Source organism: Lithobates pipiens, unplaced genomic scaffold (genome assembly GCF_037356315.1).
Source record: "Lithobates pipiens isolate NorthernLeopardFrog02 unplaced genomic scaffold, aLitPip1_a1.2 Scaffold_13, whole genome shotgun sequence".
NCBI classification, from domain to species: Eukaryota; Metazoa; Chordata; class Amphibia; order Anura; family Ranidae; genus Lithobates; species Lithobates pipiens.
In genome coordinates, this window is record NW_027507718.1 from 397,793,069 (window position 1) to 397,809,321 (window position 16,253).

Sequence of the window (16,253 nt, forward strand, 5' to 3'; positions counted from 1 at the left end):
GTATTTTTTCACACTACACTGCTGTTTTGTGGTGAATGGGTAGGGGTGTACCCGTACTCATTCACCTAGAGGTGGGAGGCCGGGATCTTGGGGCCCCTTGTTAACCACTTAAGGACCACCGCATGGCAATGTACGTCGGCAGAATGGCACTGACAGGTACAAGCACGCACGATTGGACCCCCTCCCGCTGGCTGCGGCGGTCCGTTTTGCTTCAGGAGCGATCCGGGATGAGGGGATGGCCGTTGGTTTCTGGCCATCCCCTCTCGATCGCTTCTGGCGAATGAGAAGCTTCTCCCGCCTGTGTAGTGTAAACACAGGCAGGGCGGAAGTGATGTCATTCTCCTCGGGGCGGTCTTTTTGACCGGACTGTGAGGAGAACAGAGAAAGTAAGTGCACCAACACTACACTGACATGTAGGTACACATAGGCACACAAATCTCCCCCGATCGCCCCCCCCGATCCCCCCCCCCCGCTCCCAGTCACAGTGCCACTGATTGCAGTGATCATTTATTTTCTGATCACTGCATTTAGTGTCAGTTGTGACAGTAAAAACTGTCAGGGCAGTTAGTGTTAGGTCCAGGGTAGCCCCCTACCCCCTGCCCAATAAAAGTTTAACCCCCTGATTGCCCCTAGAGTTAACCCTTTCACCCCCTTTTGCCAGTGTCACTAAGCAATCGTTTTTCTGATCGCTGCATTAGTGTCACTGGTGCCGCTAGGTAGCTAGTTATTTTTTTAGGTTCACCGCCAGGTTTTTATAGCGCTAGGTACCCCCATATACTACCCAATAATGGTTTTAACCCCCTGATTGCCCCTAGTTAACCCTTTCACCCCCTTTTGCCAGTGTCACTAAGCGATCATTTTTCTGATCGCTGCATTAGTGTCACTGGTGCCGCTAGGTAGATAGTTATTTTTTTAGGTTCACCGCCAGGTTTTTATAGCACTAGGTACCCCCATATACTACCCAATAATGGTTTTAACCCCCTGATTGCCCCTAGTTAACCCTTTCACCAGCGATCACCGTATAAGTGCCACTGGTGACGCTGGTTAGCCAGTTAGTTATTTAGGTTCCCCGTCAGGTTTTTATATAGCGTCAGGGACCCCCATATACTACCTAATAGATTTTAACCCCCTGATTGCCCCTAGTTAACCCTTTCACCAGTGATCACCGTATAAGTGTTACGGGTGACTCTGGTTAGTTAGTTTGCTTTTTATAGCATTAGGGCACCCGCCATTTATTATCCAATAAAGGTTTAACCCCCTGATCACCCGGTGGGTGATATCAATTAGGTTTTAGGGTCAGGGTCTGTATCGCCCCAGGCAGCGCTAGGTTAGTGGCAGTACCGCTAACACCCACGCACAAAGCATACACGTCCCGTAGTGGTATAGAATCTGAACAGATCAATATCTGATCTGATCAGGTCTATACTAGCGTCCCCAGCAGTTTAGGGTTCCAAAAAAACACATTGTTAGCAGGATCAGCCCAGATACCTGCTAGCACCTGTGTTTTGCCCCTCCGCCCAGCCCACCCAAGTGCAGTATCGATCGATCACTGTCACTTACAAAACACTAAACACATAACTGCTGCGATCGCAGAGTCAGGCCTGATCCCTGCGATCGCTAACAGTTTTTTTTGGTAGCGTTTTATATTTAAATCCTGAAGGCAGTGCTTGGTTTTCAGGGTCCCGTAATTTGACTTATGCCCATAGCATGTGTGAGCAATATATCATTTAGTGACAAAAAAAAAAATTGTAATATTTCTGCAACTTGTGGCAAAATATAAAATATTTCATGGACTCAACATGCCTCTCAGTAAATAGCTTGGGGTGTATACTTTCCAAAATGGGGTCATTTGGGGGGGGGGGGGGTTTGTGTTATTTTGGCATTTTATGGCCTTCGAAACTGTGATAGGTAGTGAGGAGGGAAATCTAAGTTTGCACCCTTAAAAATCCTGAAGGCAGTGATTGGTTTTCGGGGTGCAGTACGCGGGTAGACTCCCAAAAAGTCCCACATATGTGGTATCTCCATACTCAGGAGAAGCAGCGGAATATATTTTGGGGTGCAATTCCACATATAACTATGGCATGTGTGAGCAATATATCATTTAGTGACAACTTTTTTTTTGTGTCATTATTCAATCACTTGAGACAAAAAAAAAAAATATTCAATGGGCTCAACATGCCCCTCAGCAATTTCCTGGGGGTGTCTACTTTCCAAAATGGGGTCATTTCGGGGGGGTTTGTACTGCCCTGGCATTTTAGCACCTCAAGAAATGAGATAGGCAGTCATAAATTAAAAGCTGTGTAAATTCCAGAAAATGTACTCTAGTTTGTAGACGCTATAACTTTTGCGCAAACCAATAAATATACGCTTATTGACATTTTTTTTTTACTAAAGACATGTGGCTGAATACATTTTGGCCTAAATGTATGACTAAAATTTAGTTCATTCGATTTTTCTTATAACAAAAAGTAGAAAATATCTTTTTTTTTTCTTTAATTTTCAGTCTTTTTCCTTTTATATCGTAAAAAATAAATGTCGCAGAGGCAATCAAATACCATCAAAAGAAAGCTCTATTTGTGGGAAGAAAAGGACGCAAATTTAGTTTGGGTACAACATTGCATGACCGCGCAATTACCAGTTAAAGCAGTGCAGTGCAAAATTGTAAAAAGACCTCTGGTCCTTAGGCTGACAATTGGTCCGGGGCTGAAGTGGTTAAAGGAGGCTTTCAGATTCTGATAAGCCCCTCACCCGCAGACCCCGACAACCACCGGGCGAGGGTTGTCGGGAAGAGGCCCTTGTCCCCATCAGCATGGGGGCAAGGTGCTTTGGGATGGGGGGGCAGAGCCCCCCATCCCAAAGCACCCACCCCCCCATGTTGAGGTCATGCGGTCTGGTATGGTTCAGGAGGGGGGGCTGCTCACTCGTCCCCACCCCCTTTCCTGACCTGCCAGACTGCATGCTCGGATAAGGGTCAGGTATGGATTTGGGGGGTCTTTACGCCATTTAAAAAAAAAAATGTAAAAAAAAAACGCAAATTGCGGCAAAATTGCGGTAAAAACGCGTCTCTTGCATTTTGGCTGCAGGTTCATTAAGGCTGGATTCACACTTATGCAGTTTTAGTGCTTTTTGCATTTTGCAGATTTGCACTGCAGTCCATTTAACATGGTTTCCTATGGAACACGTTCTGTAGGGCAAATCTGCAAAATGCAAAAAGCACAAAAAATGCATAGGTGCGAATCCAGCCTAAAGCATATTACATGCAAAATGCGGCATTTTGCAGGAAAAAAGTCCCCGATCCTTTCCAAAAATGCACAGGCACAAAAATGCATTGATGTGAACATAGGAACCCATGTTAAAAATGTCCCTGCATTTCTACAAAATGCATCAAAAACGCATTAGTGTGAATCAAGCCTTATAAGTGATCACATTCCCTCTGTTCTCAGCTGCATAAGAGCTGGGGGGGGGGGGGGGGGGAGAGGCAATAGTACACTGATGTTCCCAGTAAAAGGACAAGGGTGTCAGGACAAGTCTGATATATAGAGTTCCCAGCATAGCTAGAGAACTGACCACAATGTGCTCTCCTGCATAGTGTGGCCAGTTTTTAATAGGAAAGCAGAGGTACTGGCAGGATCACCAGGGATTTCACACAAGGGAAGCAATGCAAAGAGAACAGGATACCTTTTCTCACAAGTAAATGGTACAGCAGACACATATCAGGCATATACAATGTTGGGTTTTTATATTCTTTAAATACATAAAAAAATTGCAGTCAAACTCCAGCTAATAGTTTATAAACAGTTTCAGCAAACAGTTTTTTTTTTTCTATTTGGTATAAACCTTTTACATGAATAAATAAAAGCTGATCATTGTAAATGCCCCTGCAAGTATTAAATGGTTTGTCTCATCTCTGTAACTGAAACATTCTGCTACAGAGCTTGTTCTTTTGAAAGCAACAGACTAACAGGCTGGATCACCAGATGAAAATAAAGGAAAGAAAACCTAAAAAAAAAAGAAAGTGAATGCAACCATCATATCTAAGAACTGGTGAGCTGCAATAAAATAAATGTTTGCTTTTGGGTTTAATACTGCTTTAGTGAATGCATCTGCCCTTCAACTTCAGGTGGAAAGAACGATCAGTTAGGGTCACAAAAGTTGAAATAAAGTTAATTTGTCTGGGTTAGAAGTTTTTGTTCTGTTCCATTTTGTTTCACACTATTTAGGATGGAAACGAGTATGGCAAAATTATTCATAGCCTGGGAGTAGATCACATGATGCTGTATCATGTGTATTATTAATTACAATTAGCATAGGTTGAAAATCTGATTAAGCCCTGGTTCACCACGCCTAGAGGCGATTCAGTTCGCATTGTGCACTATACAAGTATTTCATTCATTCATTCATTCACCACGGTGTAGCTTTGAAATCGTGCTACTTCAGACCGATTACAAAACCGCACATCAGTGCAATTTGCACTGACAATTTCATTGCGATTTGCAACTTCATTTAAAAGAAGTCTATATAAGTTGCCATAAAAATGGTAAAAAGTAGTGCAGAAACCTTTTTCATAATCGCTGCGACATGAGTCGCGGTGATATGAATGGTAATGGGGTGCAACTTGTGATGCTCTTTGGAACTGTCAAATCGCATGAAAAGTCGTACCGAACTGGGGCTAAGTGCTGTCAATATTTTCAGATTATTGTTCCTTAAACAGTAATATTAAATTAAATATACATTTCTGCAGTTTTTTGAGGACGGCTGTTCATCATTGGTTAACACAACAATCGTATCATATTCCTCAGTAAGAGAGGAACTCTAATGGCGGTGTCTCTGAAACTCTGCAGGACTGCCTATACTTGAGCACAGAACATGGTTCTAACAATCTCCTGATCAGCTCCGGTCTAGTGAAACATCCAAAGTCATGGAGGAAAGGAATCTGAGCCACACTGTTATGAACATCAGCTGATAAAGTGCAGAACTGAGGACAGGTTTTGAGAAACCTCCTCAAGAATCTACAGATCACATCTCATGAAGCCCCCTTAAGGTGTGTTATTCCCAAAAAGGGGTACATACAGCAGGAACCCAGCATGTTTTTCCTGCTGACAATATAGAGGAACACGGAGCCCTTCATCAATCATTTCTGCCTGCCATGCAGGAGATGAGGAGCACCAAGGTGCACAAGCCTCTTCCTTCGGATCGGAGACCACTGATTGAGGAGAGCCAGATGCTAATGTATCGTTTCTAAGGAAGACAGTGTGGTTGAGAGTAGTACTCTGTGTCACCCAGAATAGGGACTAGGCCACTTGCCTTATCACAGGGAGGACTCCTAAACCTTCCTAGAGATGAACTCAGAAAGCTGACTCATAGTTGGTTTCCCCAATGAAGTGAAGGCCATCTGTTCCTGGTAACCAGACTAAAGCCCTCGGTATGGGGACACCCCAACTAGAGGAGTCCCCCTAGGGTGGGTGGAGGAAATTACCTCATGTACCCAAAAAGACTGATTGGTCACGCCAGGGACTTCCTGGTCTCCAGAGACCATGTGCATGTTTCGTTTAGAGCCCAGGCTCCCAGGAATAGAAAGCAAATGAGAGAATAGGAGACCATCCTCAATTCCGACCCTCAACACCCTACAAGCCCCTGATGTGAAAAAAGGACTGTTTCCAATAACACACAGTGCTTGGACTATTTTAGCAAGGGTTTAAGCTGGACAACCTGTGTAGATGAGGCTTGCAGGTGTTAGGACCCTGACAAGGGTTCTGACTACAAATTTCAAAAAGCTAAACCTCTTCGGCTCATCAGGGAAGGTTGTCTGAGCATCCTCCAGTGATCAGAAGGAAAGGACACTAGGGTAGACATAAGGTCCAGTGCTTTAAGAAATAGCAGGTGCCTCTAAAGGACACCGAGGGGCCAGATCTTTGTAAAAGCAGGTAACAAACAAAACTGGTCCTGGTCAAGTTTGCGATTCAGAGAAATACTCTTAAGAAGAGGGATGCTAAGGGGTACCAGGTACTGTACTACAAGAGGTTCAACCATACTTAAAGATATAAGAATTCTCTGAGGAAGGACGTGGGAGTCCAGATTGGGTACAACTCCAGAAACCGGGACAAGGGTTCCAAAGGTGTGGGGTATCTTGGGAGACCTGAGAAGCTCCATTGCTTTGGAGGAGGTGCCAGCCATAAGAGATTCACCTGTAGGCTAAAAGTGGTGTTCTCAGTATCCACATGCCAGAAAGGCAAACTCCCCAAGGACCAACCTGAATATACAAAAAGCCTCATTGTAGAAGTGAGCGATTACCTGACCTCTGGGTTTGAGCCCTATGGGCTGAGTGGGAGTTGTGCTCTGAAGGACTATGAATATTTACTGAAAGATGAAAGAGAAGGGTGGGACTCTCTGACCCTTCTGCAAACCTCCTTTATTGAAGCAGGAGTACACTCTGGCCACTCATGGCAATGATAATCATGGTGTCAAGAGCAGGGCCACAGTTGTCCTCTGTGTGAAAAGCAGGAACCTTATTGCGGCGGCCAATGGTGGAACTAAATGCTGAATAACAGGGATGTGGTAATTGGTAAGAAAAAGTGGGATCCACTGTGACATTGTTCTATAATGGTGCCCCGCTACCAAGAAGGTAAAGTTCTTCAAATTTCACTTCCTTTGTCAGAGTGATCCATCTTCAAGGCAACGTGTTTCTGTGTGTGGAATACCTCTTTGTCATGGGTTCTGCTTCTTCTAGCTGATCTCAGCGTCCTTGGCTGTAACTCAGTGTCCCCCCCCCCCCCCCCCCCCCACTGGCCATCGTAAAATGGCTCCTGGATTCCACAGGCAGTTTTGTTGTTTGAATCATAGATGACTGTCTATTTCATACCATCATGAGCAGTGGCGGCCCGTCCAATACGGGACGCAGTGGCACCGCCCCTCCATCAATGTGTCCGGTCCCTAATCTACATGCGGGGCACCGCAGGCATGGATTCCAATGGGGTTTTTTCTGCAGCACATGATTAGAGCCAAAGCCTCTAATAGGCTTAAAAAAAAGTGGGCACTGCACCCTGAGCACACTCACTTGGGACAATAGCCAATTAACATTGGTTATTGTCACACTGATTGTCCTCCCGGCCAATCAGGAAGTGGATCATGAGACCAGTCATCCAATTGGCGACCTAGGAGGAGGAGGGAGGACGCACAGCACACATAGGAAAGGAGGGAGGAGTGATATGGCTTGATGCAGGGGAGAAGGAGATGCAGGGGAAGCCCGGAGCCATTGCGACCTAGATGGGGTAAGTGCGGGGCCGGTGACATGACTGAAAAAGAAGATACCACCAGCGGCCACTGATCATGAGTGTATTTTATTACTTTCTTCAGTTCATTAAAGTAACTTTGCTGCACTAGATTGGTGCACTCGTGTTAGTTTTATCTTCATAAGATTTACACAACCCTATCAGATGGCACAGCTAGGCCTCTGACCCAACTTATCTTTGCTGAATTTAAGCTATACAGCTTTATCACCTCCCTGCCCACAGCTTAATGAGCGGACCATGAAATAGAAACAACACAATGATGAGATAACCCCTCTGCTGTCTACTTCTGTCAGCATGTTCCTTGTCAGCATATCAACATGCAGCACACCAGACCAGCTGCTTATGTTGCCCTTCCCAGTCTAAGCTTTGCTGTATGGGAATTACAAGATGCTGATGCCATATCAAATTCAGGTACTTACACTAGTAAGTCATTTAACAATATTTTTTATGCATATACTGCATTACCAGATGTTTTTTGTATTCTGCTAGGAGTTCTACTTTAATATATGCTACAGGCAGCCAGTAAATTATAAGATTTATGCTCTATGTAACTGTTGTGCTAAATATAAAACTAAATGACTCGGAGGAGGGATACCCCTAGGGACATCATTAATAATTAGTCTGTATAGGCCGCCAACAAGCGTTGGCCTTTTTTGAGCTCTACAAATTACATGCTTTGAAAATTGAATAACATGGATGAATCTTACCATATTTGATTTATGTAATAATGAGGTTTAACAAATAATTCATAAATCATTTAAAACGTCACTTTAAAAATGTAAAAATGTAAAATGTGTATCAGGGCAAAATGAAAAATACCATATTTAGTGCAGCTCTATAATACATGTATATTTTTTCCCCATTTTTTTAGCCATTTACAATACAACAAAATACCTACTGATCTGCCAAGAATCCAGTGTGTTCTTAACTTTCTGTTTGCGTGGACAGCACAGTGCCTATTTTGTGCTTAAATCCCCAAAAAAGTGTTGTCAGCCCTGCCTGCTCGACTACAGAAATCTGCCTATCCCTCGATACGCTCTGTCATATTACTCTGCTGCCTTGACTGCCAAAAGCCTGCACACAAGGGCATTTTGGAGATAAGGGTTCTTAGCAGTGGCGTACTAAGTGGGGGGCCCCCTCCGCAACTGAAGAGGAGACAGCGCCGTGGGTTAGGCAGACCACACAGAGAGCCCGAGGCACTGGCAGTGGGCGGCATTGCAGGGGGGAGGTGCGAGCAGCACCCGAGTAGAGTGACACCTGTCGGCTCAGTGATCCGGGACCTGGCGCAACAATCCCCTTCTCTCTGGTAGCGTTGCGCCATTCTGATCAGTTTCGGCAGAGGCTGTCACTCACAGCCGAGCAGAGTGAAGCCGCCTCCCCCTCCTCCTGCATGCACAGCACTGTGTAGACATAAAGGAGGAGGGGGAGGCAGCTTCACTCTGCTCGGCTGTGAGTGACAGCCGCTGCCGAGACTGATCAGAACGGCGCAACGTGAGTCACGCGACCACAGAGAGAAGCGGATTGTTGCGCCGGGTCCCGGATCACTGAGCCGACAGGGTGCTGTGTAATGTAAAGAGGTCCTTAGGTGCAAGGTCCTGTGTAATGTAAAGGGGTCCAGAGGTGCAGGGTGCTGTGTAGTGTAAAGGGGTCCAGAGGTGCAGGGTGCTGTGTAATGTAAAGAGTTCCTTAGGTGCAAGGTCCTGTGTAATGTAAAGGGGTCCAGAGGTGCAGGGTGCTGTGTAATGTAAAGGGGTCCAGAGGTGCAGGGTTTTGTGTAATGTAAAGAGGTCCTTAGGTGCAAAGTCCCGTGTAATGTAAAGGGGTCCAGAGGTGCAGGGTGCTGTGTAATGTAAAGGGGTCCAGAGGTGCAGGGTGCTGTGTAATGTAAAGGGGTCCAGAGGTGCAGTTGTAGAGAGGGGGGTACACAGTAGTGACAAAAAGATATTGAAGGATGCAGAGGTATGCAGGGGGCACAGTGCAGTGTTTTTACATTTTAGGTGGGGGTGCCAGATATAGGATCCGCCCCGGGTGCCAAATGCTCTAGGTACGCCCCTGGTTCTTAGGGCAGGTCTGCATTAAAAGGAACTGACACGCTCTAGAGGGGGAATGGGAGGTTGTCAGTAAATTTGGGTAATGACTGGATATAGATCACAAAAACAGGACCCATAAGGTTATCTTATTGGTATAGCTATCCTAAAGTATTGATGTAAATAATTTGGTTCTTGGGCAAGTGGCTTTTACACCCCAGAGCACATGTGTCAAAACCAAGGAATCCAGCCCACCAGGCCATTTTATGGGGCCCTCCCATCCAATGCTTTTTTTCTGCTGGATTGTGGTGGAACTCCGTTCCACCACATCCAGCATTCACGCTCCGCCTCCCACTCACCACTGTCACTTACAAACACAGAAGTCTCCAGTGTTTACAAGGACAGCTTTCCTCTATTTCCTCTTATGACAGGCACAAGGGAGATGCAGGTGCAGGGTGTGGTGGTAAACTGCACTGTGATCAACATGCACAGATTCAGCCCGGGAGGTACTAGGCCAGGCCGAGTAGGTGAGATGCAGGAAAGTGTTTTTAGGTCTGTGTGTGTGAGTGTGGGGGGTTGAGATGAGGGCTGTGGAGGGAGTTATGTGCAGAGGTGGGGGATGGGGAGAGCAGTGCAGAGCTCAGAGCTGAGGAGAGTTGGAAATGAGATGTGGACAGCCTGTGAAAGAGAGATGAACTCTGAACACTGTGCATAGCGCACTCCTGAACCCTGCACTCTGTACACAGCGCACCCCTATACTCTGCATTCTATTCATATGGCACCCCTGAAACTGCACTCTGTACATAGCACACCCCTGAACCCTGAACTTGGTATGTAGCGCACCCCTGAACTCTGTACTTTGTACATAGGGCACCCCTGAAACTGCACTCTGTACATAGCGCACCCCTGCACTCTACACTCTGTACATAGTGCATTCCTGAACTCTGCACATAATGCACTCTTGGTATTTACTGCCCCTTTAAGATCCTCCCACTATTAGTGCAATTTGCCACATCCAATGATGCAAATTGGCTAGGGGGTGTGGTTAACTTCCCATCCCCTTTTTCTGAGAAAAATAGCACTAGATAAATGTATATACAGTAGTCTTAAAGTTACAACCAGCCCTTTGAAGGCAACCGTAATGGTGATTCGGCCAGCAATGAAATGAGTTTGACATTCCTACCCCAGAGGATCTTCACAGGCTCCTTGGCTTGTAATGTAATGTAACAAGAATGAAAATAGAAGCCTCACACCACTGCTAAGAGGTCCAGATAAAACTTTATTCCAATAAAAGTCAGGGGGACAGTCCAAAAAGTATCCAATGCATTTATGGGGCCAAAACCCCCCCTTTCAACAGGGCTTGATTGAACACAATGTAAATCAACTGAAGTTTGCTGCACTTCTTCGCAGTAGTGTGGTGCTTCAATTTCCGTGTAGGTTGTTCATTAAGACCCATAGATTATAAAATGAACTAAAACTCACCTAATGTAGATCTGTTCTTACAGACAAGCCAACAGTGATAGCCAAAGAGGGAGGACAAACTGACAGAAAACATGGCAGCCGCAAAAAACAAAAACATAATGTGGAATTTGGCTTGTGTATCAGGCAGACCATTCTGTAAGGGAAGAAAAAGTGATTAGATGGCGAAACCTTTAAACCTTCAGTGCAAGCACAAGGGAGACTGCTGAGCAATCAAAGGTCATCATTAGGGAATGGAACATTCAGCATTTATAATGGAAGATTTACAATTACAAGACGTTATTCCTGTTCTTATTCTGAATACAGCTAGATTTAGAATTCAGAATGAATATAAAGAAATGTGGCATTGCAGAGTACTTAGAATTAATTATTATTATAATGCTATAAGTCTTTTAGGCAGGCTTTTTACATTTTAAATCTTTTGCTGAGCCATGTTTTCATGATGATATTTAAAGTGGAATTAAACCCATGGATTTAAACAGTTAAAAAAAAAAAGGCATGCCGGGAATGCTAACTGCACATTGGCTATGCTCTCAGCCAAACTATTAAACCATCCAATGGCTGGTGTCATAACAAATCACATGTGCAGCACCATAGCAGATGAAGATTAAACAGAGGCAAAGATGGCAGCTTCCTTGGCTAAAAAACGATAGGGGAGTTTACTTCCACTTTAAAGCCAATCTCCATGAATTGGACACAATCTAACCTTGCAACTGGGCCATTTGCAGTGCAAGGGTTAACTGCCATCATGTCTAGGGAGGCAGGAGCGAGATGTAATATTTACCTTCTTACTCATACAACAAGGTCCCTCTCTAAGGTGCTTCCAGCCATAATTGCAATCCTGCCTCATCCTACAATGTATGCGATAATGCCAAGGGACTGTCCATAGTGCCAGTGGGAGAAGGGGGGAGTAGTGGAGCCAGCCCCCAAGACCTAATGAGCATTTACCCCTTGCTATTTTGGGGGACCCCTCTGCAAGAGTAGCGTTTGTCTAATTTAGGGTTGCTATCTGTCTGGAATTCACCTGGACAGTCCAGGTTTTGAATCATGTGTCAGAGTTTTCAGTCCACCTGGAACTCGGACACATTATTTAGACAGAAATGTTGGTCAGAACTGGGCTTGACAGGAGGGTGAGGGGGCACAATGTGAGCCGCATTACTATTCACTTTGGAGTGCCCAATTATAAAGGTATTATTGTAGCCCACTTGTGCACCAAACCCTGAAATTATAAAGACATTACTGTAGTGCACCTATGCACCAAAACCCTAATTAGACACTGTATCTAGATAAGTGAAGCAAAAGCATCTGATCTCTGCCAGTCAAGGAAAATGCACAGTTCTCTGCCATCTGTATAAATTCTGCTTCTAGTAAACATGTGTTTGGCAATTTTCAGAAGTATTCAATACATGCTATTTTCATTATTATTATTTAAACATAGAAAATCCCTTAAAAATTCAAATTCTGTCCACTTTCAACCATATTTTAATTTGTAAAACTTCAAGCGTGCAATGGACCTCAACACAAGCAAATCTTGTATGGTAGATGTATGTCATTCAGATTAACTTCAACAGAAATCCCCCTCCACCAGAGATGGACTGACATATAGATCACGGATGGTTAAGCCAGCTAATGATCCAAACGATTTTTAAGCCGCGTACACACGGGCAGACTGTCTGGCCAACTTAGTCCGTCGAAACACATTTCAGCGGACAGTCCGCTCGTGTGTGGGCTTCAGCGGACTTTTTCAGCGTGCAGTCTGGCGGACTAAGTATTTCGGAATTTCCGTAATATTGTCCGTCAGACTTTGGTTTCAGCGGACAATCCGCTCGTGAGTAGGCTAGTTCGACGGACTAAGTATGGCGCATGCTCAGAAAGGATTTACACGGCGAAAGGTTGCATTGCTGTGTATTGGACTTCCTATTTCTAGTCCCGTCGTACGTGCTGTACACATCATCGCGCAAACTTTCGACGGACTGTTTTGCATCCGTGTGTGGTCAAATCCGTTCATTCGAAAGTAGGACGGACTGTCCGTCGGATTGTCTGACGGACTAAGTTGGCCATACAGTCCGCCCGTGCTTCAGACATCCCTGGACCACATAACGCAAATTAAGGCAGAACAGTAGGAGAATTGGCAGTGGCTTCACTTACACCTACAAACAAATCCATGGGGGGTAGATACTTCCTACGCTTGGTTACAATTGTGACAGAAGAAGTGCACTTAAGGGCCTGGCTTGAAGGTGGACACCATGAGGTCCAGGACCTTCATGTAGAACCACAGAGAAGATCATCAGCAGAACGCAGTCTGAAGTTTCCAAAGTTTGTCCAGAAAAAGAAACCCTTGGCCTGCACCAAGCCTGGAATCAGCCACTTGTATTCCAACTGCCTGGTCAGGGTCAGAGTAAACTTCTTGAAGTTCAGAATCCAGCCAAACTTCTGTAGAGTGCGAAAGGTAATCACCACATTGCCCATCAGGGATGAGTGAGACTCTGCCGCAGGAGGAGGTTGTCCAAATAGCTTACGATAGCAATTCGCCATTGTCTCAGTAATGTCAGGACTAGAGCCCGCACCATGTTGTCAGGCGATCCCCCTGATAAAGGAAGGCCACCACAGAATGTCAAAACAGATGGATTCTAACATAAACCTTTGCACCTTCGCAAAAAGTGATAGAGGCCTAGAGATCCAGAATCGGCCTGACCCTTCCCTTTTTCAGAACTTCAAACAGGTTGGAATGAATCCCCAGAATCTCTTCAGGTCAAGAGCCGGGGCTATAACGCCCTAAAGAAACAGATCCTACGCAGCCATAGGAACTTGTAAGGAAAAGACTTGTCTGGTGGATAGGAAATAAACTCTATTGTGTAGCCAAATGATATCAGTTCACAAACCCAATTGTCGGTAGCAGGAAAATCCACAGATCTGTGAACCAATGAAGATGAAGTCCGGTAAACCAGGGAACTATCTACCTCCATGTCCCACAAAAAAGGAGGACTCAGCCACCTAGAAAACGAAAAGAAACTCAGCACCCCTCAGGAGCTGTCTTTAAGCAGCAAGGCTGTAGAATTTAGGACTGCACCACACGTGTGTCTCCTGTGTTTCAGCGAGAGATTGTGTTCCGGGTATGAAATCATCAGCAGAGTCTCCCAAACCAAAATGGCTGTCTGATGCCCATTTTTAAGATGGTCAACAGAATCCAAAGCATGTCCGCCATGGTGTCCAGGACCAAAATGGCCACCAAAGTGCAAGCTGAGAGAACCATGTGGTAACAATTCCATGGAACATGGCGATCACGCAATTTTGACTAAAAGGGGCAAAAACTATGGCCGCAAGAACAGATGTTGCTACCCCAGGACACATGCAGCCACCAGTATGGCCAAGAGCAGCGCTCTGGAAGCAAAGAAACAAATGGCCAAAAGCAAGACCAGCCCACCTACAGTGAAGTGCCACCCTGGCCGCCCCAGGGACTACCAGAAAATTAGCAGGCCTCCTTGGCCAAAGACATGGAGCCACCTGCTCATCTGGAGACATTAGAAGTGGCTGGATGGAGCCACCCGATGTACCTGTCCCTTTCTGTGAAGCACAGTGCTAGTAACAAGTGGACCATCAAAAGGTACCTGTAGACCACTCCAGCCACCCAGAGAGAGGAGGGAGAAGGAGGGCATACAATGCTACTTACCACCTAGATGAAGCAGTGTACCCACCCCAACAGAACATCTCTCCGCAGGAACGGGGGTGCTGTCTGCCAGGGGGAACACTGTGACCGAGCAACAAGGTCACTCCATCATATTTGCCCCCCGTGAGCAACACAGAGTGGGGTGCCCTAGGATCCAGAATAGGGCCCTGGCAGGCAAATCCGCATGTATTTAGGCCTCGGCATGCACTCCCTGGCCTATCTGGGGTGAGACTGGACCTAGATCATCTAGCCTAGCAGGGGTGATACTGGATCTAAATTAACCAGTCTTTTACCTAGCTCTGCTGTTGATTGAAGATCTATGCAGGAGAAATCCTAACAAAAAATGTGGCACTAAAAGACCCAGCAGGGAGCCAGGTCCGAACTCCTACACTAGGCAGAAAAAAACTGAGTTGCCTATTGCAGATGGGGGGATTCGACTACCAGTTAAGGACTACCCATAGGTGAAACTGTGTTCTTCTTTTTTCTGCCTAGTGTTCTACTTTTGAAGGTGGTGCTTTAACCCTATGGTCAAGAATACTGACAAGCGGTGTCCTTCAATGATTGTAAGAGAAAAGTTGTTTTTGTTTTGGAGGGATTTGATTTGTTGGTACTCCAGGCATAGTGCTGTGGGAAGAAACTGATTTGTGCATATTTTGTACAAAACTATGGTGGACCAATATCTGTATGTATCCAAACTAAAATGATACATTAGCACAAAGCTGAGGGTTAGAAACATTGCCATCTACAGTAAACACAGAACATACTTACTGTCCAAAACTTGATAAAATACTGCAGATCTGTGGCAACAATAAATAGGCAATACAGCAAGGAATAGGCCAAGAAGAGCAGAAAAAACTTATAGTTGGAGAATCCAACGCAGTTGTTCACCCTATAATAACAAACAAGCACAAATCACTTATGAAGCTATGTTTTACGGAAAAATAGGCCTCATGTACAATACACTTTGGCATTACCAAATTCCAGCTGTTGTCTTTTTAGCCTGGATTAGAGAATGAAAGATTGCTTCTGAATCTGCGGGCATCATTTGTCTTTCCTTCAGTTTAACTTTATTACATTTACAAGTAGGGGAAATTATTACTACTGCAACAGTTCCCTCTAGTACAAAGCCTAGTATGCTATTTCTGATGCTAAATAATGATGATAAAATACATAAACTGTTATTCCTGGCAATGTGTCCAGATTGTGTAGGCCTAACCTTGTCTGACTAGAGCCCAAACCCTGCCCTCACGAGCACTACCCTGTTATTCAACTATCTATACCTAGAGCCTGTAGTAGCCACTGAGAATCAGGTTGTGGACTGTCAAAGGGTATGGTGAGTCTTACTGCTGGTAGGATTGTGGTTAGGATGATTGAAAAATTTCTCGCAGACACATTTTGGTACCTGTTCTTTCACCTCAATGTCACTTTATAGACTAACATACTGTAAATCTGACAAGTTTACACTAACTATTGCACATAAGAAGATCTGCATAGAACAGTAGACTAAAACATTGCTCAATAGCTTTTACTCTTTAAATTCATGCTACCATCGCTGGGTAGTCAGTAAAGGAAAGTCTGAGGTTTTAGTGATTTTTTTTCCAACACTCTTGAGTTATACTCTGATGTATAGTATCCCTATAAGATGCAGATACCTGCAGGCATGTACTGGCCATCGGGACTACAGGGAGTTTCTCGGTGGGCCGATAGTTCAGTGAGCCAGTTTCAGTGACAGCGGACCTCCGCTCCTCTACCGCCCCCCCCCCCCCCCCACCGGAGCGCTCATCTCCTCTT

The 16,253-nt window shown here is 45.1% G+C and overlaps 1 protein-coding gene across 1 annotated transcript in view; it reads right to left on the bottom strand.

Moving 5' to 3' along the window:
• ZDHHC2 (zDHHC palmitoyltransferase 2) overlaps positions 1–16,253 on the bottom strand; it is a 176,685-nt gene that overhangs the window by 52,614 nt on the left and 107,818 nt on the right. Inside the window, exons 7-8 of the mRNA XM_077477410.1 lie at positions 15,231–15,351; positions 10,799–10,931 (exon numbers count right to left, since the gene is read on the bottom strand). Coding sequence (XP_077333536.1) covers positions 10,799–10,931; positions 15,231–15,351 — 254 coding nt within the window. The remainder of the gene's footprint in view (positions 1–10,798; positions 10,932–15,230; positions 15,352–16,253) is intronic.